This window comes from Carassius auratus, chromosome 29 (genome assembly GCF_003368295.1).
Source record: "Carassius auratus strain Wakin chromosome 29, ASM336829v1, whole genome shotgun sequence".
NCBI classification, from domain to species: Eukaryota; Metazoa; Chordata; class Actinopteri; order Cypriniformes; family Cyprinidae; genus Carassius; species Carassius auratus.
Window position 1 is genome coordinate 510,706 of NC_039271.1, and position 27,501 is coordinate 538,206.

Sequence of the window (27,501 nt, forward strand, 5' to 3'; positions counted from 1 at the left end):
GGGATACCCTAAAATGAAAATGTTGTCATTATTCACTTAACCCCATGTCGATCCAAACCCGTAAAAGCTCAGTTCATCTTCGGCACACAATTTTAGATATTTTGGATGAAAACCTGGAGGCTTGAGACTGTCCCATAAAAGGTCCATAAAAAAAAAAGGTCCATAAAAGGTATGAAAAGTTGTCATCAGAATACTCCATCTGCCATCAGACGTGCAATCTGGGTTATATGAAGTGATGGGAACACTTTTTGTAAGCTAAGAAAGCAAAAATAACGACTTTATTCAATAATTACTTTGTCCACGGTCTCCTCTGTGTCACTCCATCACCGTGCTGTGTATGCTCTTCTGTGTCCCCCGCGCCACAAGGATGCACTGTTTCTATGGATTTAGCTTCGATTTGAAATAAAACAGTGCACCGTTGTGGCTCAGATGACACAGAAGAGCATATGCAGACTGTTGTACTTTTTATGGACCTTTAAACTGTTATTTACTTGGCAGTCTATGGGACAGTCTCAAGCCTCCCGGTTTTCTTCCAAAATATCTTAAATTGTGTTCCGAAGACGAATGGAGCTTTTCTGGGTTTGGAACAACATGGGGGTAAGCGATTAATGACAAAATTTTCATTTTGGGGTGGAATAACCCTTTAAAAATGTTTATTTTTGATTATGCCAACACAGCAACACTGGCTCAGTCAATGGCATGTGTTGTGGGTGGGGCTATCTATTTTACTGACCAATGACAGATGGGCAGATTTCGTTTGGTAACTCCAGTGCTGCAGAAATCACACAATTCCCCTTTAAGCTAAGATCCGAATTATGTGGCATTCTTAAATAAAGCCCCTTAACACAAGAACCTGTTCCAAACAAAGAAAGGAATCTAAATTATGTCATTTTAGCCCTGCTAGCAAACTGAACAATATGCATTGTCTCCACAGTCACATGTGGGATGATTTAAAATCCAAGTTCAAGGCACAAATGTCTTTATGACTATTTAATAATGTTTCATATATCCAGTTCATAAGTCTCATTATCATGAGAGGTGCATAAAAAAAGTATTATTCTTTAGACAAGCAGAGCTGGCACAGCGGCCGGAACCCACTTCTGCTTCATTGTTTGGCATGAGTATCCAGCACTTTTCACTGCGCAGAATGAGCACCAACAACTCCAAAGATTTAAAAATCTGAGTCAGCATCCAATAGCTCGGCCTCCATAAGATTTGTTCTGGAGTGTATTGGTATACCCCTCCTGCCATCGGCCCGTGGCACAACCGCAGTCCTGCCAGCATCCATCACGGAAGCCTCCTGCCCAAGGTGCCGGAAAACCCAATTAGGGTGCCATGATGATTGCTGGAAGCCATCTGAATCATCTTGCATGCTATCTCTTAGCGTCAGGGGATTAGCAAGAGGGAGGCTGGAGGGTTTATTGTGTAAATATCCCAAACCACCATATCTCTCCTGGTAAGGAAGAGGACACGAAGGCCTGAATTCAGGGAAGGCTCCAGGTAGCATATCCTGTTCCTCCTGCCGCTGTCGCTGCTGCTCCCACTGGTTAGCCACCAGACTCTGGCGGCCTGGAAGTTTTGGGAGACGGGGGACTGAGCTGGGGCCAAACTCCCTCCGGCTGTAGGCAGTCTTCCCTTCGTCCGCTGCAGGACCCGTTGGCTGTAATTCCTTCCTTCTCTTTTTCTTCTTCTTTCTTTTCATCATTTCAGGAGAAATTTCTGCTTCAACCATCCAAAGTTTGTTCCTTTCCTCTGGAGGTGGAACTGTAGGGAAAATGCATTAAATTATTATAGTAAATTGTTTATTAATATTACTATTGTTGTTGTTAAATTATACAGAACTGCTACTATTGGTCATCAGGTACAGTTAACAATTGATTATATATTCATCAATTATTATTTAAGAACTAGAGTACTAACCAGGTGTTCCGGTGGGCGTCACTGAGATATCCTGTGGTAAAATTGCCCCTCTTCTAGCTACCATCTTGGTCACATGTTGGGCCCACGCAGAAGACATTTCCATTGATGGCTCATTCAGGTCAAAGTTGATACCCGCTGTGCAAAGGGTTAAAAAATAGAATTTTAGTTATTTGTGTCTAATATAGGGAGCAAAAACCCTTTCAAATGTGACTGATTGCCCTTTTAGCTTTGAGGCCATCTATGTGTTGAGAAAATGTTCTTAAGAATATAGAAGGAGGTGCTTACCTACAGGTCCTTCATGAGAAACAGTGTGCATGCTGAAGGACAGCTCTTTCTCTGGATCCTTCTGCAGTTCTTTTCGCTTTGAGAATGCCTTGGCAATCATTTTACTCTTCTTAATTCGTTTCGGCTCATCGTCACTTCTTCCAATGATTCTTAGATTGAGAAAAATAGTTATATAAATAGTTAATAATAGATTTGTATTACATTTGTATTATGTACTACATAAAATGTCATAAAATATAGCATTATTTTAATTGATCAAAAACGTGTATGTTTGTAACCTACCTGAACCAGGTGCGTTTCCAGATAAGGATGGTGGCTTTTGTCCAGACCCATGTGCTCATTGCAATGCCTGTACCGAACATGGAGAAGAGGTTGATCTTCTCCACCAGAAGACTAGGCCTGTTCTTGATGGCACACTCTGGGATCGGCTTGTTGGTCTGGTGAGCTATGGTGACATTAGCCTCACATCTGTATTAAAAACGAGATTTGTTACATGACAGTCCAGGTAGCCCTCTACAGTATTACAACCATAACACAATCTATGGTAGATAAGTGAGCTCACATATCCCCCATTTCCATAAAATGTCTAGAAAAGCTAGATGGTAGAAGAAAAGACTCACAGGACATATTCCCTGAAGCTTTTTTCCCACTCAGCTTGGTTGAAAAAGTCATAGAAATGGCAGCCGAAAGTGATGAAAACAAAACCAAAGGCTAAGAATCCAAATATACCTGTGAAATTGAAAAATACATTGAATTTGCTCATTCTTAAGTAAATGAACAAGTTAAAGATTCACAGAATTTACTTTAAGAGTGAATAATCTCTTAAAATATTATTTGCAACCAAACTATATTATATTTAGTGGATGTTTAATACGTGTAATGCATTGGTGGAGAATGTTTACCTTTATATATTAATATACTGTATTTCTATATTTCTACTGTATTAACTATATATCATAATAAAATAGCATGTTATTACAAAATCTGCAGTATTAGTACTTGTGCACCATTATTATTGACATTTCTATTGTCAGATGAGTCTTATTTTAAATTTTAAAAACTTCAGTAGTTGGGGGGGGATTTCATTTAGTTGTAAATAAAAGCTTTTCATGCTAAATAATTTGCAAAGATTTTAAAGAGCAATCCAAAACTTACCAAGCCTCAGCATGGTTTCATTGATTTTACTAGCAGCTTTTTCACTGAGCAGCCCCGGATGGTTACTTTTAATGGAAAACAATGTCATAACTCCTGGAAAACAAGATGATTGTATAAATCCATACTGTTAAAACCATCTCTTCATGCCATGAGCTACTGTCAAACAGAATGAAAATATCTCTCTCACCTCGTATCAGGAAATAACCGCCAACGACAAGGACCACCCCGATAGGAGCCAGAACAAACCCTGCACGGTATCTGTAGTTCTTATAGCCAACAAAGCAAATGCCGCTAACCGAATCTCCATCCACCTGTGGAATATTTCAGTGTCAACATAAACCGCTGTGAATATGCTGATATTAACTGTACAAACAAATAATAAAAAAGCAGACTCACCTCTGCAATGGCCAGTATAGCAACTGTCAGTATGAAAGGGATAGACCATGTGACCAGATGAAAATAGGATGTTTTTCCAGACAGAGGCTGATGGGTGGTGCCCAGGGCTTTAAACGACGAGTGCCAGGCATAAGTGAGCATAACAAACCAAATGACCCCAGACATTAGAGAATAATATACCATGACGAAGATAATCACGCATGACAGCGTCTCGGTGGATCTAGAGAAAAATAAGTCATGGAAAATCTGCATTATTCATACTGAAAAAGTATTATTTTTTTGGTCCAAATAATTTTCTTGGCTATCAAATATTCCTGACAGTCTGTATTTGTAATATGCAGCATAACTCTAATTTACTATAATCCAAGGTGGATTTTCTACTGGCTTCACACTTACGATGGTTCTCCAAGCCGCATAGTGTCGTCGCTTTTGCACACAATCTCCTTGCGGGCTCCATCCATGAACTGAGCGAGCCATCCAATACTCCCGATAAAGAAACATGCGTTGATGTAAAAGAGGATCACAGCGGGGTAACGGTTGGAATTCTTCCAGTCGGCAAGAAACGTGGCCTGTGGGAAATTGTAAGCAGGAATAACATCTAAAATTAAAGACTGCAGCATAAACAACTTCCTGTCAGAAATACTGCGCACCAGGAAGTCAGCCAGTCTGAGACTATGAAATCCTGTCTTCACCGGTTCACCTACCAGCGTAAAGAAGGTACATAAGAGAGTGATGGAGCCGAAGATGGCAATGTAGTTATGCATGTTTGAGTGCTCCTCATCCGTGAACAGGGGATTGTTGCACTGGATCCCACAACCTTCCACGTCCTTGTACCAACTTGCCTGGATGTCGGTTTTGACCAAGGGAGCCTCACACTGTCCTGAAGTGTTGAATTTGATCTTCTGGACCTCATTCTGAAAGTCAAATTGGTCACATCGTGTGCAATCCAGACCAAACTTTTTGGGTGTATATGCAAATGGATGACTAACCTGGCAACCCTTAGGGAACTGCTCCTTGTTTTCACACTTGAGGAAGTTGGGCCAGCCCCTTTCCCGCTCCACAATACTGCAAGGTTTGCGTGTAGCTTGGCACAGGTGCTGGCTGGGCAGTTCGACCTTCCCATTCTCGCATTTTGGCATGTAAACAGCACACAACAACGGCTGAATGACGGCCCAACAGCGGGGAGCATTTCTCAACCCTGAGTGCAAGAGGTTGGGAGATTAGAGACTAATTATCTGGGAAAATAGTACCCAGTTCTCATTGGCTGTCTGGTTAATGTCCTCAAAGTATGTAAAAAAAATATTTATATAATTAAATCAGATTAAAAAGTTAAACTACATCCAGTGGCTTTTTAAAGACTTTGCACAGTAGTAGTATATATATATAGAAAACGGCACATGGGCAATGGACTTTCAGGAACAATACAAAAATCTTTGAGAATGATGTGTGAATGTGAGAGAAAGGAGGAGAATTGCTCATTATGGGGCTGTTGTGACAATTAAGAACATGATGGCATCAATAACTTACACAAAAGTAATGTAAAACTGTATTTTGTCATATAATAAATAATTAACTTTGATTAATATTAATGCCAAAATTATTAGGGCAATATAACATTTATTTTATTCCAGCCAATTTGCATGTGAATTGCATTGGAAACATAATGTATTCAGCAATATTCAACAATACAAAACATACAAACAAAAAAAAAACAATGATTTTATTCAGGCTTACAGTAACTAAAATAATGTAATTGTCTCTAAAGGGGAACATGCAAAAATACTATTAATAATTATACATTACATAATGAAATAGAAACATACCAGACCACATGGCCAATTTCTCCAAGGCTTCCTCTTGAGTTTCTGAGTCTTCAGCCAGAATGAGAGACGTGTGCGTGTACGGCAAAGGTGAACCAAGGCACGTATTGTATTTTAGTACTTCACAAGTTGTCGGTTTTTTACAAAAGTCGCTGAATACCGTTTCATTTGGGTGCAAGATAACCGCCTGAGTGATTATAGAGGTTGTTGCCCAGATACAAAGCATCCAAAAGCCTCCAACAATGGAGCAGAGTCGCTTGGAGGACATCTTGGAGACCCAACAATGTCGCGATGTTTCATCAAAAGTTTCCAAATAAACTGTCGATCTCCACTTGTTCGCGATGCGCTTGACGGTTTCAAACCAAGTCAAAGTGTGGATATTTCCTAGATTCCCGATTCGACATGTTTCCTCTTTAAAAGAAATGTATTTTCTTCCGATTCCAAAGTTTTTTATGCCTCCTTTCTCTCTCACATACTGTTGAAAATCTCTTCATCGTACAAATGCGCTGCGTACAAGTTGTAAACAAAAGTTGCGTTTTAAATTCCAGCACAAAGTTTACCCCGGCTCCCTTTTTCGTTACTTTAAAAAAGTTTGAAGAAAAGAAATACTGTCCACCATCCCCCACTTTTGTGATGGAGGAAGAAATGTTGCCTTGAAAAGTCTGGGACTGTAACTTGATCCCGGGGCTGCGCGCTCCGTCCCCCTTGAGCGCGCCCCCGCGTCCCCCAGTTTATTCAGTAGTAGTTTGCAGCAAAACCAGAGTGCAATAGATTTGTTCAAAACTTATCTGCTCATCGAACCACCTGAGATCCAGTGATCCTAAAATGTCTTTCACTCTCACAAGGATCAGTTTTTTTTTTCAAACTCTGGTATGCACAAGGAGGGGGTGCACACACACACACATACACACACACACATACAAATAACAAAATCTTCTGCTCCCATCCCATCCCCCTCATGCTGTGGAAAAGCAACCCATGCCAGCGTACAGAATATTTACATGCTTCACTCATACTTCCCCTCATGTCTTATCTTATGTATGTACCCTCTGCATTTTGATATTTGCCTTTATTTCTTCTACATGAGAAAAATGTTCTAATTAAAAAATATATAATTACATAATTACTATATAGCTTTCGCTTCTTGATATTTTGGGGCAGTTTGCCTTTTCTGCATCATAATATAAAAAGTCATAATTAAACCATATCAATGCCATATATTCATCTCATGTTTTATATCACAATTATTTGATTACACTATGTCATAATTTAACTTTTCATCTAAATATGACTTATCTCATAAGCAGGGCTGTCCTCAGCGGGTGCAATTGGTGCAACTGGGCCCCGTGCTTGAGGAGAGGAACAGGATGTTGGCAATTCATTGTACTGTATACACAAATGTAATGATGGTAAAAAAAAAAAAAAAAGTCTACAGTCATGTAATGAAAATGCACAATATAAAATAGCATGCAATATTTAAAATAATGCACAGTAATGCAAAATATACTTTAATCAATATCACAGTGTCAATCGGAATAAAACCTTGTGGTGTCATGTTAACTCAGAAAACTGAACTGTTGTTTTGGTGAGACCTTTAGCACACTTTGAATCGTGTTTACAGTGATTGTGCTTCATGACTGAGTTTATCTCATTTAATCCTTTCAAATCTTATTCCCATGAGTACAGTGCTGTTGCCATGGAAACTAATTCTCAATGAAGGGGAATAAACTTTGAATAGTTTGGTGTATCACATTAAGACAGCAGCACTTGTTGGTGTCGATGTGGTTGGTAAGCTATGCTGTGTGTTCCCAACACAGGGGCTTCTTAAAAAGCCAGTCTAACATGAGTCTGAGAGAGAGAGGCACAGACCAGGGACCACACACAAATACACTCAAGCTCTAAATGGGGCCTTGCCCAAAACATCTACCTCCCTCACTCTCTCTACACACACACACACACACACACACTCAAGCGCACACACACACACACACAGTCTATTGCTTTCCTATACATTGACATAAATTACATCTGCTGTGGTGTTAATAAAATTCATCATACATATCTATCTCCAAAAAATTTTTAAATTTTTTTTTGTCATTCTGGCTATTTAATAATATTTACAAACTAAAGGTGTCAGCCACTCTCTGTTTGGATTTCCAAATGGGTTCTGGATATAGGCATAATTGTTTTGTTAAAATAAAAGATAAATATTTATTAATAATAATAATAATAATGAGAATGACAAATAGTTATATATTGAAAATATTTTTATTAATTTTTAAAAAATTTATAAAAAGGGATGAATAAAACACAACAGAAACAGTCAAATCCATTTATGTTTGTATCCATTGAGATCCACTTAATGAACATGATATTGTCCGAACGGAAGGAAGACACTCACCACTGTCTGAGTATAAACTGCAAAGTAAACACATCAGGTTTTGTTGATGACAGCCAAATGCCATGGAGTGAGTTATGTTTCTAATAAAACCAACGCTCTTTGAATGTTTTGTGCCTATTAAAAAATATATTCTTTGAAATAATACTTAATAATTTGATATGAAATAATCTGGAAATTAAGAAGCACACATGACTCTTTAGATTTGTTAGAGTGAAATGTCTTTAGGCAAATACATGGTGAATAAAAACACTTTTATTTCTATTATTCTATTATTTCTCCTTTATTCTGTTATATCTACCAACACAAAGTTTGTTTCTAAAAATGTCCATACTGGAAATCAATAAATATCACATTAAACTTGTTTGCACCATCCTGCAAAAAACAAAAAACAAAAAAAAAAAACACATTCTATCCTCATTAAATATCCCAAAATAGTTTTATTGACCTCTTGATCTTCAGTTTTTCTTACACAATTCCTACAAACATTCTGGTTTCTAAAATATCATACAAATGACCTTACATATGAAAATGTGTCTTGGTTGCCCGTTCTTCAGACCAGTTCTTCTTATTCAGAATTCAGTCCATGTCAGTCACTTGCAGGCAGCAACGAGTTCCCAAGCTTTCTATAAAACCGCTTTGAGTTTTGTTTCTCAACTGTTTCAGCTCCAGGGGTCTGAGCGATGCTGTTGGTTATAATTCTGTAGTTTAATCTGATCCTGGATTTGATTAATAAGGATCTGAGAGAGAATGATCCCAACCAACTGAAAAAGAGAATAGATCAAGCTGTTCAAACTAAATCTAAATTTAGATGCTTAAAGTAGCCAGTTTAAGATCGGACGAAATCTGAGGTCACCCACAATGACCTTTTATATTATTTAGATCGTGTAACATCATTTTAAGCAGATTGTCTTATTATTCCATGTCAAGAGGTACCTGTGGGATGGCCAAGGCCAAAGCGATGCCTCCCAATAGAAACAGGTTACTGTGGATCCAGTTCACCATTTTATCAATACAGCCATTGGTGTTAATGAAGGCACCAGCTGCGAGATATTCCAGCCGCTGCACTCCATGACCACACATGGTATTTATAACAGCCTGACAAAACAGAAAAAATTAAAGTGGTATTAGGGGAAGGGACATTTAATAAATTAATAATATATTTATAATAAATTATGGCATTATTAATTAGATTTAATATATGAATTAATAATTTATAACATTATAGTAAAATATTATTATTTATTTATTTAATGATTCAATTACATTTTCAGATATTTAAATAGATTACATACATGATAAAATAAAAATGTGAGAATTTTCTCACCTCCTCTTTGGAGATCAGGCAGCAGGAGAAGGGCACAGAACAGCGCTCTGTGCTTGGGTTCTCTTTTGAACAGTTGAAGTACATGTTCTGAGACCAATCCAAGTAAGAGATCCCCCCACAGCAGTTAAACTGAACATTTTATAAATGAAAAACACCATTATCAACTATTTCACAATATTATGATGTATTATACATTTATACATAAGCCTGACCTGTTTTTGGCCATAGTCAATGAGGTTCTGAAGATCTATATCATCCCTGTAATGCTTGATGGCGTTGTTAACCATTTTTGTTACTTTGCCAAGTGCCTGTAGAGGACAAATTGAATTGAAAAGTTGGTTTATTAAAATGATCAGGTGACAGACTGTAGAGGGCGCACAGTGACAACTAGAAATCCAGAAAGTTTGTGACTGCTCGTTTTGTTACAGCATGTCCAGACTCTTTACTTATGGCTGTCTATACAAAGCCTTCACAAAGACTGGGGGAATTAATAGTACACTAAAATACTATACCAGTGATCCTCAAATCTGGCTTGCGAGAGATTAGCAAACTCATGCGTGTTTAATTAGAGTCGGAGCTAAACTCTGCAGGAAACTGGATCTCGCGAGCCAGATTTGAGGATCCCTGCACTATACTATAAATAAAACAAATTATAGAATTAAATACGAATTTAGAATTAAAATTAGCATTGGTTACTTGAGTAAATACAACCCAAGTTCACATTAGCTCTACAAAATGAATAGAATTTGGCTTGTAGCATTGGTGTTAGCATACTGAATCATCTAATTCATGATGATTTTTACCTTGTCTGAGAAGACAAAACCCAGAACACCAGCCACTAGCTGCAGCAGAAAGATGATAGTCAAGATGATGCAGAACTGCAAGGGAATTAAAGGTTGCTATTAGGATTTGCTGTGTACTTCACATTTTCTATGTAAAATGCACCTTGTGTGATGCTGTTTGTAGTTTATCTCTACTGAGAGCCATTTCAGTCCTGACTAAAATTGTACCAGGACTGTTATAGCGGGTACATTCTAGATACTTTGCTGATTCAAAAACACAAATGACACATATGATCTGGAACGGTCCTGTCCTGATGTAACAATTCTGATCAGGCAGCTGGCTTTATTATTGACTTACTGTCTGCAGTAAGCATATGTTCTCCCTCAGAGAACCCACACAGCCGCAGAACGTGATGAAGAACATGAGAATGCCCACTATCATCAATAACAGAGCAGGATCCACCGTCAGACAGGCCAGCGCTGTCTCTGTAGAGTAACAAAAAAGACATATCAGATAGATGGACAGTTTTTGTAGCACTATGGATAGATGATCGTTATATATATAGCACAGGATATACACAATTTGATCAATTAAAGATTAAATTTATTTAATCCCTATATTAACTGTGGATTAAATTATTAATGGCTGACTCTCTAAAAAAGCACTGGTTACTGAAAACTGCTTTTACATAATGCTCTTTTACAACCACTAGATGTCCGTATGAGTCCCAGGTGACTGCCATAACAGACTTCCTGAATCTTCATTTGTCAAGTGGATATCTTTGATGATATGGGTTCAACTTGAAGCAAGTTACAAAATCTTTGCTTTTATATTCATTAGATGAAGATAGTCTATGATACAACCTTTATAAGCTCATTTTCTGTAGCTTACTTGCTTCTTTTATGCTTTGTGGAAAAACTGTGTTAGCAGCATCACCATATGGAGTAGCTTCAACGTCTAGGATGAAAATTATATAAATACAGATATCTGAGGTGGTCTTTCAAGTAAACACACTTACCATGTTTAACAATCCTGGAATAAACTCCAATAGATATGAGGATAAGTGCAATTACCTATAACACAAAGATGAGCCATGAGTCTGTATGTGAAAACAGAAAAAACCTAACAAAGGCCAAGTTTGTATGTACTTAAAGTATATACAGCATCAGTATTTGTGAAAGTTCATGAGAAGAACAGAGTATAGGAAACTCTGACACAATGTAGCCCCCTTTTACTGACACAGCTATCGGGTTCCTATGAAACTCCACATCATTTTATTTCCATCGTTAATGATTTCTGAACCCAAACTGTCCTATACACTATAAGAGGAAGGAAACAATCTCTCCTGTATGCTGATCTAAAGGGCAAGTTTGCATTTGTTTAAACATTTCCTGTATTCAAATGACTACAATACCGCATTACTTTTCAGTTTCACAAAGGTAAATTGCTTTTCTATATAGTTTTGTACCACTAAAAGGAGCGCAAATGTGCATCAACACACTGTTGTACAGTGCACTGAGACCCAGTAGTCAAATGCTCAGTATTGCACTGCATTATTGTTAAAACGGAGTTGTTCTTGAGGCTTTCAGCAGGAAATCTCCTTAGGTATTTGCATGTGCATATTTGCACCAGCAAGTATGCTATGCACTCTAATCAACTTACCTTAACCTAAATCAACTCGGTGTCCATATAAATTGTTAGAAAGTTCACAGTCATTTTGAAGCCTTTCTGCAAACAACTGGAGTATCAAAGCGTGTTTTAAATATTTTGGGTATCTGATTCTCCCTCTAAAGAGACATTATTCATTTAGGTCTATTATTCAGTAAATGCCACAGGGCAACAAATAAAGCAAGCATGGGGCCCCCACTCATCCAAACATCCTGCATCGCTCTATCAGCATATGAATCAATGAGACCTGCTGCTAAGCAACAGCCACAAGTTTTAAAAAATTTGGGAACGTAAACTGGCAGCATCAAGAACTTCACAAAAGAGGGTTTTGTTGATGAGGTCTAATATAAACTCATTGTTATTCTAGCAAGATCTTATCACACAGCAGGCCAATATATAGTTCCTCAAGTGTTTCTCTAATATACTGTATATCAAGTCAAGATCAAACATGTTCGCTTCCTGTACTGTGTGTCACAGTTTTTCGAGGTACTCTGAGAATCTAGCCTGTGGTGCAGTAATACACATCTGTGTTGAGACATGCCCATAGGTGATGCTTTCAGTGTTTGCTCATAGTAAACTCAATGAAAGCATGTCAGTCTTTATGAATACAGGTCAAGTTGCTTTTAGAACACCGTTAGACTCATTTGACCACCATACAGTATGGAAGACAACTAAGTACATTAATGCTGTTTGTATATATGCAAAGCTTGCTTCATGGTTTTGCATTAAAAAGTAGAAGTTTCAAAAGTCATTTGGTAAACCGTTAATTATTAAACCACATCATCTGAAGAGGAGACAAAAACAACTGTACATAAACAGCATTTAATCTATTTGTTCTTATATATATATATATATATATATATATATATATATATATATATATATATATATATATATATACTCAAGTGTATAAAAATTATATTATATTTTATGTATTGTATATAGTGTAATAGAATATATAGGGTGTATATTAAAAAAAGTGTTAAAAATGATAATTTATCTTGTTTCTTATATATATGTGTGTGTGTGTAAATTATATATAAAGTTATATTTTAAAAACACACAAACTAAAATGACTGTTTATTAAATGTATCATATAATAAAATAATATAATGAGCAACACTTACCCAAAATATCATGTTGAAGAAGAAAAGTAAATATTTCACAGCTGGACTGACAAAAGTGTACTCGTCGCTTTTCGTTCTTGGCATGATGTCTCACCTACTTTCAGCGTTCACCTAACTTTATCTGTCTAGATGTTCATTCTGCAGAATCAAATCATTCGTTTGGCTCTTTCTAAAACGACTCGTCAAGTCTCTCGATGATTATTAAACACCCTCGAACCACTAGAATCAAAAGAACGCATCGAATTGAATCTGGGCTTGTGGTTTTAAAAGGCATTTCCTGATTTAGCAGTCAATGAGCTCGCATGTTCGCCAGGGGCACACGTGGGCGTTTCCTTTCTTCTTTTCTTCTATGCGAGTCACCTGTGAGAGCCTTTCAATATTTTTTTAGGTGAGACTTAGCAAAACATGGATGTGCAGGTGCTGACCCCTCCTGGAGACCCCTTACAACTCACCAATACCCTTTAAAATGATCACCGGCGTCTGCGGTTCCATGAAGAACCTTTAACATCCATAGAACCTTTGCATTGCATAAAAGCATTTGCATAAAAGTGTCAAACGGTTCAGATTATTAAAGTGTTATTTACAGTAAGAACAAACGATTCTTTTAAAAACTGTTCAATTAGGAATACCCATAGACTGTATTAAAACAGAGAACACCCCATATATATTTTTAAGAGTGATGTCACAGTTTTGGTAATCGAAATGGAATGTATTTTAGGATTGGAAAGGAGACAGAGCAAGTTTTATGGCATGGCATCCTCCCTGCACAACGATTACACAATACATAATCAGTATTGCAATTCCATATTTCCGTGCAATAAATTCAGTGGGCTTGTACAGCTAACCATTAAAAGGCATTTCAAAGCTCCAGGGTGTGCAGTTTGTGTGAGTAACTGATGTACTGTCATTTGTCACGAATACTTTGTGTGCACCACCGTTTTATTTCTGTTTTCATGTTTTATGTTGCCAGGGTAATGATATACCTGTAAAGACAGTAGGCTAAATACTGATATATTTTTTATTTTCTTTAAAGGTAAGACAATTATAATATTTCTACTTTTAAAAGTGTCAAATGATTCTGTCTGTTTAAAGCTCTAGGCTAGCCTGAAGGCTGCTAGGGACGTAATCACCTTTATGATGATGAGGATGATGATGTTGTATATAACTTAAAATAATCAATAAGTTCATCCTGAACTAGCATAGAATGACTAAAAAAGACACCAGTCATGATATTATTTCAGGATACATTGTGACTAATTGATTTTTTTTAAGTTACAGTAGAAATCAGATATTACTGAAATTCTTTCATTTTAATGTTTTCCTTTCCTTTCCTTTCCTTTCCTTTCCTTTCCTTTCCTTTCCTTTCTTTTCCTTTCCTTTCCTATTTTTCTTGTCGATGTGAACTAGATTTGTAGGCTATAGTGTGAGGTGCTAGGCCATTTGCAGCATTTTAAAAGTTAATTTTAAAACACATTACATTTTTAAAAATATTTTGTGTGTGTGTATTATTTATATAACTATCTTTAACCAGCTACTAATGGTCAAATTACCCATATGATACCTTGACATTAACTTGTTGTTGCATATGTGTGACACAGGATGGCAGAATAACATTGCACTTGCGAGAAGCACCGGTGTACTTGGGAAAGTAATTTTGCTCCAATCATAATAACTTTGAAAACAAATTACGCGTTTAGCAATCTATCTTCAATCAAATGGTATTATGTGTTGTGTACGGTATTTATCTCCTTTATCTGATACGGTTGGGTTAGTAAAGAACTACAGGTCCCATGTTGCTCTTCTAGTGACGCATGGGGTACGTAGAACTCTCCTTATCAGTGCAGCAGATGACGGCTTTAATGTTACACAGTAACAGGACTGTCGATGCTCGCGCTCTTCTTGGCTCATGGGCTCAGTTCACCGACCTTGGTTCATTTTCAGGACGGAGGCGACGAGAGGTAAGATGCTTAGACTGTTTTCTCCTCCTTTAAACTACAATAATTGGGCAAAACCCCTTAATTACAACCTAGTGTACCTGTTAACAGGTTTAAGTCGTAGAGTTGAAAAGAACGAGGACTCTCTCCAATTATTATTTTAATTTTTTACTTGTGGTTGGTTTTAAAAAGTGTGAGGGCACACAGAGTGTGGCAGAAAGACACGTACGATGTTGGAAGTCATTACATCACGACTTCTGTTGACATATGCATATGTCAGATGCTGGTTGGTTTTCATGTTTCCTCATAAACATATATGTAAACAATGACTTTAACGAGGAATAGCTAAAGCAGCGTTTACTGTGTTTTATTATAGGCATTTTTTACACATCCTGTAACTTTTTTTTTCCATGTACAATGCTTTATGTAAATGCATTTTATTTAGTCTGTCCCAAGCCCTGTAAATCCTGCTTTTTTTCTGGATGTAGGCTTCTAAGCAAAAATGCACGTTTTCTGAATTTGCACTAAATACAAAATAATAATAATAATAATAAAAAGATGGTGTAAATTTCATTAATAATATAATGGAATAGTAATGTTATCCATTCAGGATAAATGTGAATATTTCAAAGACAAGTTAACGTCTCCTGACAAACCAAACAAAACATAAGATAAATTTGATTTAAAAAAAAAAGGTCAAATTTAATGTTTTAATCTAATGTTCTTTTACCATGATTTTGTACAGTCAGCAACTGATTAGCAGTAAACATGACTTTTGTAGAAATTTCACCATTAAACTTTCTTTCCAATAAATGGCTTGTAGCCTAGTAATGGCTAAATGAACTGTAAAACTGCCATCTCCGATACTGTCATCCCTGTGACGTCATACAACACATTATTAATGTTGTATTTTTTACATTCAGGTTGAGAAGACACACTCATTTATTAACACTTAAATCCTTTGTTTGTGACCAAATATTTTGAAGTTTTTAGAAAAAGTCGCCTAAAAGTTACATTACACACAGATGTATCATGGAATGACCCTTGTATGTCATGGGTTTATCTTGTGTTGCTTGTAATGTTTATACCACTGCTTTGTCAACATTGGCTTACACCACTGACATCACTCACATCCAGTGCATTTCATTTTACTAGGCTCTTGTGATTTGCAGAGGACAGTGCTATAAAATGGACTGGATCAATGGATATGTTGTTATTGCTCAAGCTGCACACTGTGTCCTCAGGACAGGTTGTGTGTTTTAGACACTGGTGTGTGGATTAATTCATAAAACCATATTACTTTCCAGTGAACTTTTTTTTGGTCTGATTATATTAAATGTTTTATTATTATTATTATTGTTATGGTTTTAATAAAGGGTTAGGGTTTTAATGCTGGGGGGGGGGGTTTGACATGCAGCTGAGTTTGACCACTGCATGTCTCCAAATCAAACTAAGGGGGCTGTCAGTATGACGTAAAATGTTATGATACTTAATAGCTGATCATGATTGAATTAAATCACCGTTGCTTGTGATTATTTAAAAGATGATTCTTAAACCATTTCTTTCTTCACAGAGACCTCTCTTTCCACCATTCATTGAAAACCCGAAGAGGAAGTATAGCGAGAGCACGATTGCATTCAGGGGTCATCATATTCTGACATGCCTGTGTTTCCACCGCTGCTATGGAGCACGTAACTGCTAGTGAGGAACCGTCTGCTACACTGATGTACCAGGTGGAACGTCCTGTGTTCAATGAAGGCTATATTGACTCAAAGCTTTTGCATAGGAAGAAGAGGACACCCAAGTCCATTCAACTGAGAATAGCTGAACATCTCCGGTAGGGCAGTTCAAAGCATTCCTCTTTCTTTGCTCCTTATGATATGTCTGTTTTTTTTTCTGAGCTATATTAGAGTCCAAATGTCTGTGATTGTATTGAGAAATATTCTGGACTGTATTATAGGGAACAAATCATACAAGCTTGTTTAATTAGATAAAATTATTAGATAAGATGTTCTTTTGAGAGTGATGATAAGGGGTCTTTGGACCCCTCTAAATATGTAAACTGGTTTCAGTTGTTCTATTTCACATTATTGTGACTGTGATCTTAAACTATAATCATTTGATCAGGATCGAGTGTTATATGAACTTCAGAAAATCAGTTTGGACTGATAAAGCAACTATTAGACTTAGTAAAGAACCGTTTGTTATTTATGATGGTCTTATTTTATCACATCCTCCATATAATATTACAGGACTACTAGTATTACACAACAATAGTGACATTACATTTGTTGAACCTGCTTATCCCAGCCTGAGCTGGATTAACTGATGATTCAGTTTCCTTTAATGGACAAAGGCAGACTATCATTTAAGTGGTCATTAACTGATAGTCTTCTCCTTTGCTTTTACCTCTTGTTCACCTGTATTCAAATATGGTCTGTATCAAATATATATATGATTAAAATGGATTAGAAATTTTGTTTGCAGAATTTTTATTTGCTCATTAAAATCACACATTAAAATGTAAAACTACAGTGAAGGGGAATATGACATTCATAGCAATCTCTCTTTTTTTTCTCTCTCTCTCTTCAGGTGTTCGTCTAAGAAAGCCAGATCTGTTGTATTTGGTTTCCTGCCCATTTTAACATGGCTGCCATCATATCCACTAAAGCAATACCTGTTTGGAGACATAGTTTCTGGCATCAGCACAGGTGTAATGCAACTACCCCAAGGTCAGATGTTATTGAAAACTGGTTAATATTACTAATTAAATGTGTATGTTTAATAGTAGTCGAGTAGTAATTTTGTTCATTTGAATAGTCATAATAATAATTATTATAAAGATAGTAAATAAATGTTACTATATATTAGTAATATTATTATTGTTGTTCATATTTATTTGATAATTTCTCTTTTTCTTGATTTGTCACATTCAACAGGTCTTGCTTATGCAATGCTGGCAGCTATTCCTCCAGTGTTTGGTTTATATTCATCATTTTATCCCGTGCTATTATACACATTCTTTGGTACCTCCAAACATATATCAATAGGTGAGACTCATTGGCATGCATTCCAGGCTTTTATTAACATGTTCGTGCGACTACCTGACGTGACATTCCTCTATACAGTTTTGCTAAGTCAGAGTTAATAAGCAAAGCATTACTGGCAGACTAAACAAGTTCCATTCGATAAGATCTAAAATCCTAGATCTAGTCTGTTTTTCGCAGCACTTCCTGAACTCTCGTGATGTCTCATCAGAAAGTCAGTTTTTCATTGTCCCTGCCCATTGTACAGGTTAGCAGTTCCCAAGCTGCTCTGATTGCAATGACTTTCGTAAGCTGGAAATGAAAAGCAGGTGTTCCTAAGAACCTTATTAGTTTTGGTGCAGACATCATCACTGTTTTATGGGTGGGTAGATGCCCTGAAGTGTTGTTTTCCTCCTGTTTAATGTGGGGATCTTCAAATCCTCAGAAATCCCTGCTGGATACTAAAAACACCACCAATAATGTAGATTAAAGGTTCAAAAGTCATAAGGTTACCCAAACCAGAATTGTTGCTTCAATATGTTGTTTTCTCCGCCCCTGTGGCTACACTTGAGAGCGAGAGAATTGGTGCTAGTCCAAACATTTGGCAGGGTTCTGCTGCACAGAGACATGCAGCCTCCTGTTTAAACAACACTCACGCTCTGTCCCTCTGAGGTGTAATGGCAATGTCAAACAGACCCAGTTGCAGAGGGCTTTATCTAGATGGCAGACCTACTTTCTCACATGATTGAGTTCCTGTTCCTGGGACAACAACACTTAGACACTGAATGTGTACCTAAGAATGTTTACACCACCTGTTAGTCTCTCAAACAGTTTTTTGTAAGAGTAAAAACAATCCCATTGCATTAAATAAATTATATTATAATAATACAGACTTATTCAACCCAGTTTTTTTATGGTAAATTACCTGAAAATGCTAAAAGTAATTTTTTCATCACTGATTTGGGTGGCAACAGGCTTGCTAAATAATGTTGTATCTTTTTATGCATACACTTAAAGGTCTTAAAGTGCTTGAAGATATATTTATTATTATTATTCTGCAGTAAAAGTTAACAATAATAATAGATTGTAAATACCGATTAATATTTTTAGTTGCATTTATTATAATATAATGTAGCCCAATCACACCTTTCAAGCAGAGCGTTTCACAAAAAAGTTGTGAGGTTTTGAATAAAACAATAGCTATTGTAAAAAAGAAGAAAAAAAGAAAAAGTAATATAAGTCCAGTAAGACTTATAGCTTATAACATAATCACAAAAATAATTTGTGATCCATACTTACCTTCAGCACAGTTTCCTTAAATGTTTTTTGTTCTTTAAAAGACAAGTTTTATTGAATTTATTAATTATTTTTTTTAGGTACTTTTGCAGTTATCAGTCTGATGATCGGTGGGGTTGCTGTAAGGGAGGCCCCGGACTCCATGTTTGCAGTCCATGGGACTAATGCATCACAGGTTGTGGATTTTGAGGCTCGTGATGCCAGAAGAGTGGAGGTGGTTGTAGCTTTGACAACCCTAGTAGGAATCATACAGGTGGGCTGCCATCTGGTCATACCCACATCAAAATGAGCATAGAATCTAGTCAAATTCTTACTTAATTTTATTAGGGGTGACATAATTTCTGAAATTAAAGAAAAAAATTAATTATTTCTCTCCTGATATTATGTGTTTGTCACGTTAGAACTATAGTAGATCAAATCTACTGCATTCTCCAGTGTCTGTGGTTGGAATACAAGTTAATTTTTGCAACATGGGCAGATGTTACATTGCATCATTGTAATCACCACCATATTTTGTAGATAAAACTCTTGTGCAAGAGTGTTCTCTTTTTCTCTGTCATTCAGCTCATATTGTCAGCTAAAATGGCCAGCTTTATACTGAAACACTTTATGAGAAAGAAGTGCACTGCAATGTTATCATAAACCAATTAAAACAGGTTGAGGTTAAACATTACAGACATATTAAACCGGCCTCCAGGCCTGTTTATAATGGACACCTTTCATGGAAAACCGTAAACCTGCTCAGGCTGATGAATTCATGTGATTCTCCTCAAAGTTGATGTTTGGAAACATAATTATGTTCTGACTTACTATAGTTTGTTCTGGGTCTGCTGAGATTTGGCTTCCTGGCGATTTACCTGACTGAGCCGCTGGTGCGAGGTTTCACCACGGCTGCCGCTGTGCACGTCTCAGTGTCGCAGATCAAGTACCTGCTGGGAGTGCACACTGCGCGCTTCAATGGGCCTCTCTCTGTAGTGCATGTGAGTAACCTTTGACCCTGGGGAAACCTTAGGGTGTTTATTATCATTGCACCTATAAACATGTTTCACATTACTTCATGAACACTTATTCACTTTTTCTCATTGGTGTTTTAAGGTATTGATTAAATCATAAAAGAATAAAGGTTTTTTGAAGACCAGTTTTTTTTTTACTTGGATTTTAACTAAATATTTGATGAATTACTTTAAATTACTAAATTGTTTAAAGGTGACCTATTATGCCCCTTTCTACAATGTTATATAAGTCTCAGGTGTCCCCAGAGTGTGTCTATCAAGTTTTAGCTCAAAACACCCCACGGATAATTTATCATATCATTTTTGAAAATGGCTGTTTTGAGAGGAAGCAGAAACATGCTGTTTTCATGCATGTATCTTTAAATGCAAATGAGCTGATGCTACCCGTCCCCTTTTCCAGAATAGGGCTGTGCCTTTACAGCTCATACAGATACTCTTATATAAAAATCGTTACCATGTCTATCGTGCTGAAATCATGCGTTTTAAAGTCATATTAATTTAAACTTCTGATGTAAGTTAGTGTTTTCTGTCTTTTCCGAAGCATGCGCACAGAAAGCAGCTGTCAAAAAGCATGTGAGTACTATACTAAGTTCTCTTTCATGTCTTATTGCGCTTAAACTGTCAAATACACAAGAGGTTTTGTTAAAAACACATGAGTTATGTCTGTGAAGGTAAACACCTGGGAAAGAGATTGCATGTTTATATAAGATCTGTGTGGCAGCAGGGTAATATATAGTAAATAAATGAATCCACTGCTGTCTCGTCTGAGGCTGGGACTCTAAAAAGTGTTCTCGCCTGTGCATCCAGTGATGCATGCTTTGCTCGAACTTTTGCCATGGTGTTAGGACTGGTAAACAGCTGTTGCTTGCGAAAACAGAATGGCGGCGCTGTGATCAAAGCACTTTAAACTGGAAAAAGTCTTGTGTTTTCATGATATGTCACCTTTAAAACACTTGAATGAAAATTACATATGTGGCTTTGGCAAAAAACTGAAATAAAATATTTAAGTTGAAGTGTTGTTCACACTGTCATTGTGTTTTACAACGACTTAAAAAATACCCAGTGTTTATAATGGTAATTTATTTATTGCTAAAAACAGTGTTGAGCTTGTTACTTAAAAAAAAAAATATTATTCTATACTAGTTACTCCTTTCAAAAGATCACTAGTATTGCGCATCATTTAAGCTGTAGATGCATGATTTATTTGCTTCAGCCACATGCATCTATAGATTAGCACAGGTTATTTCTCACACTTTTAATAGTATTTATAGCTCCTAACAGGCTGTGTGACTATGAGAAATCATTGCCTCAAAATCTACGTCTTTATGAAGTTTTCCCTATTGCTTGCATGCCACTGATTATAGGCCAATGATAACCATAGGTTGCAGACCACTGCTTTATACTGTGATATCGTTCTTTTGTGGTTGTAAAGCTTTATGTTTTGTTTACTTTGTTTTTCCCCAGAGTCTTGATGCTGTCTTCAGAAACATTGCAAGCACTAATGTTGTCACTCTTATTATTGGACTGGTGTGTATAGTGTTCCTGTACTTCATCAAAGATCTCAATGAGCGCTTCAAAAAGAAGCTACCTATCCCCATCCCTGGAGAAATCATAGTGGTAAATCTTTAAACGCCCTTCCTAAGAAACATTGTGCGAATACATGAATTCAAAATCCCTTTGAGTGAATGTCGGATGTTCTTGTTCTTTGAAGGTGATCGTGTCCACTGGAATCTCATATGGGATGGTTATGTCTGAAAATTATGGAGTTGAAGTCGTGGGTAAAATTCCCACTGGGTAAGATCATGCAAACTTACTCAAACTAAAATGGTTTACATTTTAATACATCTTCCTTAATGTTTTGTTTTAAGGTTGCTGCCACCCAAGATTCCGGACTTCTCGGTCTTTCCTAACCTCTTCCCAGACGCCTTTGCTATAGCTGTTGTTGGCTTCTCAATTGCAATATCATTAGCCAAAATCTTTGCTTTTAAGCATGGCTACAGTGTGGATGGAAATCAGGTAGAGAATAAAATATACTCTGCAAATGTCATAGTTCCACCTTGTATATTGGCCCTACTTAAAAATTGCATATGAATTGCGTTAAAAGGCAAAAAATCAAACCAAGAGGCATTTACTTTGAAGCAACAAATGTACAAAACAGAGTTTGTTAGTTTTGAAGTGATATAACTTAAGATATGCTGTTAAGCTGTATCTAATTCAGTCGTGCCATTATTCATTGTCATAGTGATTTGATTCTGTGTTTTTTTTAGAGTAAGGGACATTTCGTTTGCTGCCCTTTATTTTGGTTTCTATGTCTTTAAGTTGCAGCTGAATGCCCAAATTAGCCAGAACCGGCAGTTACTTAGTTACTTGCCATTTAGTAGACCCCTTTGTCCAATGTAACGTGTAGTACACTAATTGCAGGGAAAGTTCACATGGGACAACATTATGTAAAGTGACATGCTTAAGTGAACAACAGTAATAGAGATGGATTGTGACCTCATTAACTCACTAGTTTGCATGTTTAGGACCAAACGTTTGTGTGAGGAGCCAAGTTCCTCAATGAGCACACCAACAGTACTTGACCTTCCATTTATATATATATAAAAAAATCTGTGCTATGTTCGGAATAGCATGCTGACATAATCCTATAAATATATCTACAGTATATTTACATGTACACTACCTTTCAAAGGTTGGTTAATAATTTTTTAAAAATGTTTTTTTAAAGTTTAAAGTTTTTTATTTTTTTAAGTCTTTTTAATCTCATTTATTTGATCAAAAATATTGTAAAAACAGCTCTATTGTGAAATATTATTAAAATATTATAATATATTATTATTAAAATTTAGAGTATGTAAAATAAACTATACAGTGTGAGCTATTATGGTTACAGATTGCATGGACCGAAGTTTTTGAGGCCACAGCAATTATACTATAGTTTTAATATTTTTTATAAACCTGAAATCTAACTACATGGTCTAATTAATTCATTTTGTGTTTATCGTGACTGTAGGAGCTCATCGCTCTGGGACTTTGTAATTTTCTGAGTTCATTCTTCCACACGTTTGTGGTTACCGCCTCAATGTCTCGCAGCCTGGTACAGGAGAGCACGGGAGGACATACTGAAGTAAGTGGGATTTATTTGTGTTAGATGCCATATTGGTGACATTATGTGCATATGAATGCAGTTGGTGATTGCAAAACTACTTTTCCTGAAAGTGTCCCTTTCATAATGTCCTCATTTTAGTGGCTATATCCCCGGCATAAAAACATAACGATAAGATAAGACCGTCTTGCCTCCTGAAAGACTCAATTTAATTGTTAATGTTTGTCTGCAGATTGCAGGACTCTTGGCGTCCCTACTTGTGCTACTGGTGGTGGTGGCCATTGGATTTGTCTTTCAGCCATTACCTACAGTAAGTGACATGCTATCTGATATGCTTGTCATGGAGCTCATTGATTTTGTGCAAAAATGAATAAAATAAATTGACTTTAAATGTTTGGTCTTTTTTGGAAAGCACAAAGGACAGTCTGATTTGTTACCCCAAGCCCTCATAGCAGAACAGACGCATTCTTAATGCATAACGACAGAGGTCAGAGATCAGATGGTGTTTATTACGGTCATCTTTGTGTTGTCATTAGACCGTGCTGGCTGCTATCATTTTTGTCAATCTCCTGGGGATGTTTAGGCAAATAAAAGACATTCCTGCATTATGGAGAACCAGCAAGATTGAACTGGTGAGTGTCAGAGGCGCTTCATTTGATGTGTTCATCATACTTCTTTTACCAATTACTATCTTTTTAAACTATTACATTAAATCTCCTTTCTTCAAATTTCTCTTTTAAAACTTCATATGTTTGTGTTATTTTTTGGGACATAGTGAAATTTGGTTTTGTTGTTGTTAATGTCTGACATGTTTTCTTTAGGCAATTTGGCTGGTGTCCTTTTTCGCATCAGTTTTCCTGGGTCTGGATTATGGTCTGGTGGTTGCCATGGGCTTTGCCATACTCACAGTCATTTACAGAACACAGTGGTAATCTTACTGCTCTTACTGCTCTGATAATAAATAAATACATAATTAGTAAAGTAGCAATTAAATAATTTACAAATGTGTTTCATTCGTTCTACTTTACTGGCAATTGATAAATCTGAAAAAGTAGTATTTTTACTATATAATAAGAAACATATTATACATTTATTTCTTTATATACATATTTCTTATTCAATGCATTTTTGAATTATGGATCATCTTTGAATTACTTTGACCTTGTTATTACGTTCATATTTGCCAAAGGAAATGTCTAATTCAGACCTTATTGTTTTATTTTAAGCCCTAAGAATGCTCTTCTTGGACAAATCCCAGGCACGGGACTTTACTTTGACGTGAATGAGTATGAAGAGGTCAGACATTTCTTTTAAAATACATTAAACCATCGAAACATTATCACCGATAACCTAGATCCTTAACATGAGCTTGCTCCATTCCAAATGTGCTGTTCACAAGCTTTTCGTAGTCACGGGCATCCAATTATGCCTGATTTAATCCTAATTTTCCTCTTATCTGCCCTTTTTCTCTTTCTCAAGGCTGAGGAATGCTCGGGGATCAAGATTTTTCAGTCCAATGCTTCCATATACTTTGCAAACAGTGACCTATATGTCAGCGCCCTCAAGGCAAAGGTGAGACCAAATGCTTAAAGTTATTATTCACTTAAAATATTTTTGTGTTTTATGGTTCTGTCCTTCAGTATTTATTGAACCATACATTGTGTAGAGAGATAACCATAAGCAGCAGGCATTTGGCTTCATAAAGTGCTTTTATATTTTACTTTTTATGACTACAGACTGGAATTGACCCTGCACAACTGCTCGCTGCTAGGAAATCACAGCTAAAATATGCAAAAAAAGACAATGGGAAGAGGAAGACTGAAAACCACTGCTCTCCAGTAAAGAAAAATGCAGTTGTCTTATTGGTATGTTGTTGTTGTTGTTGTTTTTAATCTAAATGTATTTTATCTGTGACCTTGTCAGTGAAGTCTTTTTATCCTTTACACAAATATTTGAACCTCAGCATGGATTTCCAATGTTGGGAGTTTGCAAGCTATCTCAAAATTTCAGAACAAAACACTGTAGCTTAAAGTTGATTCTGTGAAATCTTTCCATGCAATGTGATGTTCTGTGGTGTCCCAACAGGATGTGGAGCTGGGCGTCACTCGTGAGGTGGTGGCTGGGGCGGAAAAGCAGATGGATCATGTGTATACCAATGGCCAGATGACTGAGAACCACGCTGAGTCTGAATCTGAGGATGACCTCTTTCTGCAGCGTCTGACCCCCGTTCACACCATCGTACTGGACTTTACTCCTGTCAACTTTATTGACTCTGTAGGAGCCAAAACCATTAAATCAGTAAGTCAACAGCATTTATTCTCAAATGAGGCACTTAGAGACTGAATAGGGAAATCTGGCTTAATACATAATTATTATTAATACATGCTGTGCTGTTGTAAATTGAGCAGCTTTTTTTCAGTTTTTACGGTTTCTCATATTTTGGGGTTAGATGTTTGAATAAACTTCTAACTTGTAATATTAAACTTCAACATGTTAAATTTCCCTTATTTTTTGCACTATTGATTTGATATGGCTTGTTGAGAAATGGTGTGCTATTACTTAAGTGATCTGATTCATGATATTTGCTCAATGAATACAAAAAACCATAGATCCAGTGACCTAAAAGCACCCTAAGTTTTGAAAGGGTTCTCCTCTGTTTTTCTGCAGGTGATAAAGGAGTTTGCAACAGTTGACGTGAAAGTTGTGCTTGCTGGATGTAGCAGTAAGTAAATGCTTTCATTTTTACATGGATACATATTTACAATTATTTTTGAACATCAGAGTTGTGACTTGCTGGATGTAGCAGTAATCAATTAAATTTTTACATGTATATAAGTTACGCATAATATATTCTATAATATACATTCCTATAATATAATAGATATTTTTTCCCACATCATGTGTTTGAGTTATTATTATTATTTTTATTATTGTTGTTATTTCTGAGGTTTTATTCAGGTAATTTGGCTGGTGTCTAATATAATATTTTTTTACCGAATAGTGATGTAGTAGTGAGTAATTAATTTAATTTATACATGTATACATTTCTGTAATATAACATTTTATAATATGATTAAACTCCACCAGAGTTCCTATGCTTAATAATGTAGGTTAAAGTTCATTCTGATATATCTGGTTAATGTGGGAAACATCTCCACCTAGAGTTGGAACTAATAAATGGTCATGTTGACATGTCAAACGAATACATAATACATAATTTTACTATAATGTTAATATATATTCATTTAACTTATTAATTCTTTCCTAAGGTCCTTGTAACGTATTTGATATGTTTATGTTGTGCAGGGACCCTTCTCTCTGATCTCAGGACACTTAAATTCTTCTGTGAGCCCGTGACCCCTGACCTCATTTTTCCCACCATTCATGACGCAGTGTTGCATTGTAGGCACTCGAAGGACGTCCAGTGAGCACAAAGACCAAACTAGGTGGCAGAATATGGATCGTGTCGTGCTAAAACAAGCACAAGTACTGTTACTCCTTAGTCACTTTTGTAATGGATATCACTTTTGGAAATCATGATAATGAGAGTAGACTGGAAAACAGTGAGCAAGCCAAAATGTATTTGATGGAAACACTATTTAATGTGAATATACCATCAAATGTTGAGCTCAATATGATGTATTATTACAGTAGCCATAATCATAAGCTCCACCACAATTTGTTACTGACGCCTGTAAAACACTCTGTACGTTCAGTTCTTTTAAGTGCAATTATTGTAGATGGATTCTTGCCCAGTGTTTATTTTTTTTAGCACTGGTCTAAATATTTTATTGACATTACAACTTATTTTTATGATAGAAATTAAGTTTTACGATTGTTGACCATGTGCTAGTATTTCTTTCCTCTGTATTTTATATATTTTTAAAATCTACTTTTTCTGGCTGTAGTATTTTGTAAATAAAAGAACTAATATGTTAAATATATTTTAGACCTGATCACATAATTGCACTGTTGGCGAGCATGCTGCTTTCGGTTTCGTGGAATACTTTAATCTGATGTTTCTGAGGAAATGTTCGCCAGAAATGCCCCCCCGCCACATCCCCAAAGTTCCTAGTTGAAACTGAATATAATTTGGTGCAGTTTGTCTTTTTAATTTGTGTGGATTTCAGATATTGTGTAATAAATGTAAATCAATTCAATACTCTAAATTATTAAATGTTTATTCCTTAAAGTGCCCATTTATATATTTTTCTATATTTACCACTAGTTTATTACATATTGAATAC

The 27,501-nt window shown here is 36.3% G+C and overlaps 3 protein-coding genes across 3 annotated transcripts; 1 reads left to right on the top strand and 2 right to left on the bottom strand.

The window, feature by feature from the left end:
- Nucleotides 1-647: 647 nt before the first annotated feature.
- LOC113047772 (smoothened homolog) lies at nt 648-6,419 on the bottom strand. Its single transcript, XM_026209055.1, has 12 exons — nt 5,580-6,419; nt 4,746-4,954; nt 4,461-4,670; nt 4,153-4,325; nt 3,757-3,976; nt 3,548-3,671; nt 3,361-3,453; nt 2,826-2,934; nt 2,488-2,673; nt 2,206-2,354; nt 1,921-2,055; nt 648-1,764 (listed from the first exon to the last, which is right to left on the bottom strand). Exons 1-12 carry the CDS (start codon nt 5,842-5,844, stop codon nt 1,172-1,174), a joined length of 2,466 nt encoding a protein of 821 aa, XP_026064840.1. The 5' UTR covers nt 5,845-6,419; the 3' UTR covers nt 648-1,171.
- Nucleotides 6,420-8,399: 1,980 nt separating this feature from the next.
- Nucleotides 8,400-13,184, bottom strand: LOC113047775 (tetraspanin-33-like). Its single transcript, XM_026209059.1, has 8 exons — nt 12,880-13,184; nt 11,103-11,157; nt 10,442-10,569; nt 10,105-10,179; nt 9,514-9,609; nt 9,302-9,430; nt 8,911-9,072; nt 8,400-8,738 (listed from the first exon to the last, which is right to left on the bottom strand). Exons 1-8 carry the CDS (start codon nt 12,961-12,963, stop codon nt 8,637-8,639), a joined length of 831 nt encoding a protein of 276 aa, XP_026064844.1. The 5' UTR covers nt 12,964-13,184; the 3' UTR covers nt 8,400-8,636.
- Nucleotides 13,185-14,705: 1,521 nt separating this feature from the next.
- On the top strand, nt 14,706-27,249 carry LOC113047773 (prestin-like). The gene is made up of 19 exons (XM_026209056.1): nt 14,706-14,837; nt 16,387-16,650; nt 17,406-17,545; nt 17,753-17,863; nt 19,216-19,388; nt 19,951-20,115; nt 21,613-21,765; nt 21,860-21,942; nt 22,017-22,164; nt 23,162-23,275; nt 23,487-23,564; nt 23,791-23,886; nt 24,076-24,182; nt 24,481-24,550; nt 24,734-24,826; nt 24,991-25,119; nt 25,340-25,552; nt 25,922-25,976; nt 26,561-27,249. The coding sequence occupies exons 2-19, from the start codon at nt 16,496-16,498 to the stop codon at nt 26,680-26,682; spliced, it is 2,205 nt and encodes a 734-aa protein (XP_026064841.1). The 5' UTR covers nt 14,706-14,837; nt 16,387-16,495; the 3' UTR covers nt 26,683-27,249.
- Nucleotides 27,250-27,501: the final 252 nt, after the last annotated feature.

Coding starts and splice junctions, on each gene's coding strand:
- LOC113047772 (XM_026209055.1), bottom strand. CDS start 5,844: ATGTCCTCCAAGCGACTCTGCTCCATTGTTGGAGGCTTTTGGATGCTT. Junction 4,326..4,460: donor TATGTACCTTCTTTACGCTG/GTAGGTGAACCG, acceptor AATTTCCCACAG/GCCACGTTTCTTGCCGACTG. Junction 2,674..2,825: donor AGCTTCAGGGAATATGTCCT/GTGAGTCTTTTC, acceptor TTTTTAATACAG/ATGTGAGGCTAATGTCACCA.
- LOC113047775 (XM_026209059.1), bottom strand. CDS start 12,963: ATGCCAAGAACGAAAAGCGACGAGTACACTTTTGTCAGTCCAGCTGTG. Junction 10,570..11,102: donor TTCCAGGATTGTTAAACATG/GTAAGTGTGTTT, acceptor GTTACTCTACAG/AGACAGCGCTGGCCTGTCTG. Junction 10,180..10,441: donor ACATATGCTTACTGCAGACA/GTAAGTCAATAA, acceptor ATTCCCTTGCAG/TTCTGCATCATCTTGACTAT.
- LOC113047773 (XM_026209056.1), top strand. CDS start 16,496: ATGGAGCACGTAACTGCTAGTGAGGAACCGTCTGCTACACTGATGTAC. Junction 17,546..17,752: donor TGTAATGCAACTACCCCAAG/GTCAGATGTTAT, acceptor CACATTCAACAG/GTCTTGCTTATGCAATGCTG. Junction 23,565..23,790: donor TCTTTCAGCCATTACCTACA/GTAAGTGACATG, acceptor TGTTGTCATTAG/ACCGTGCTGGCTGCTATCAT.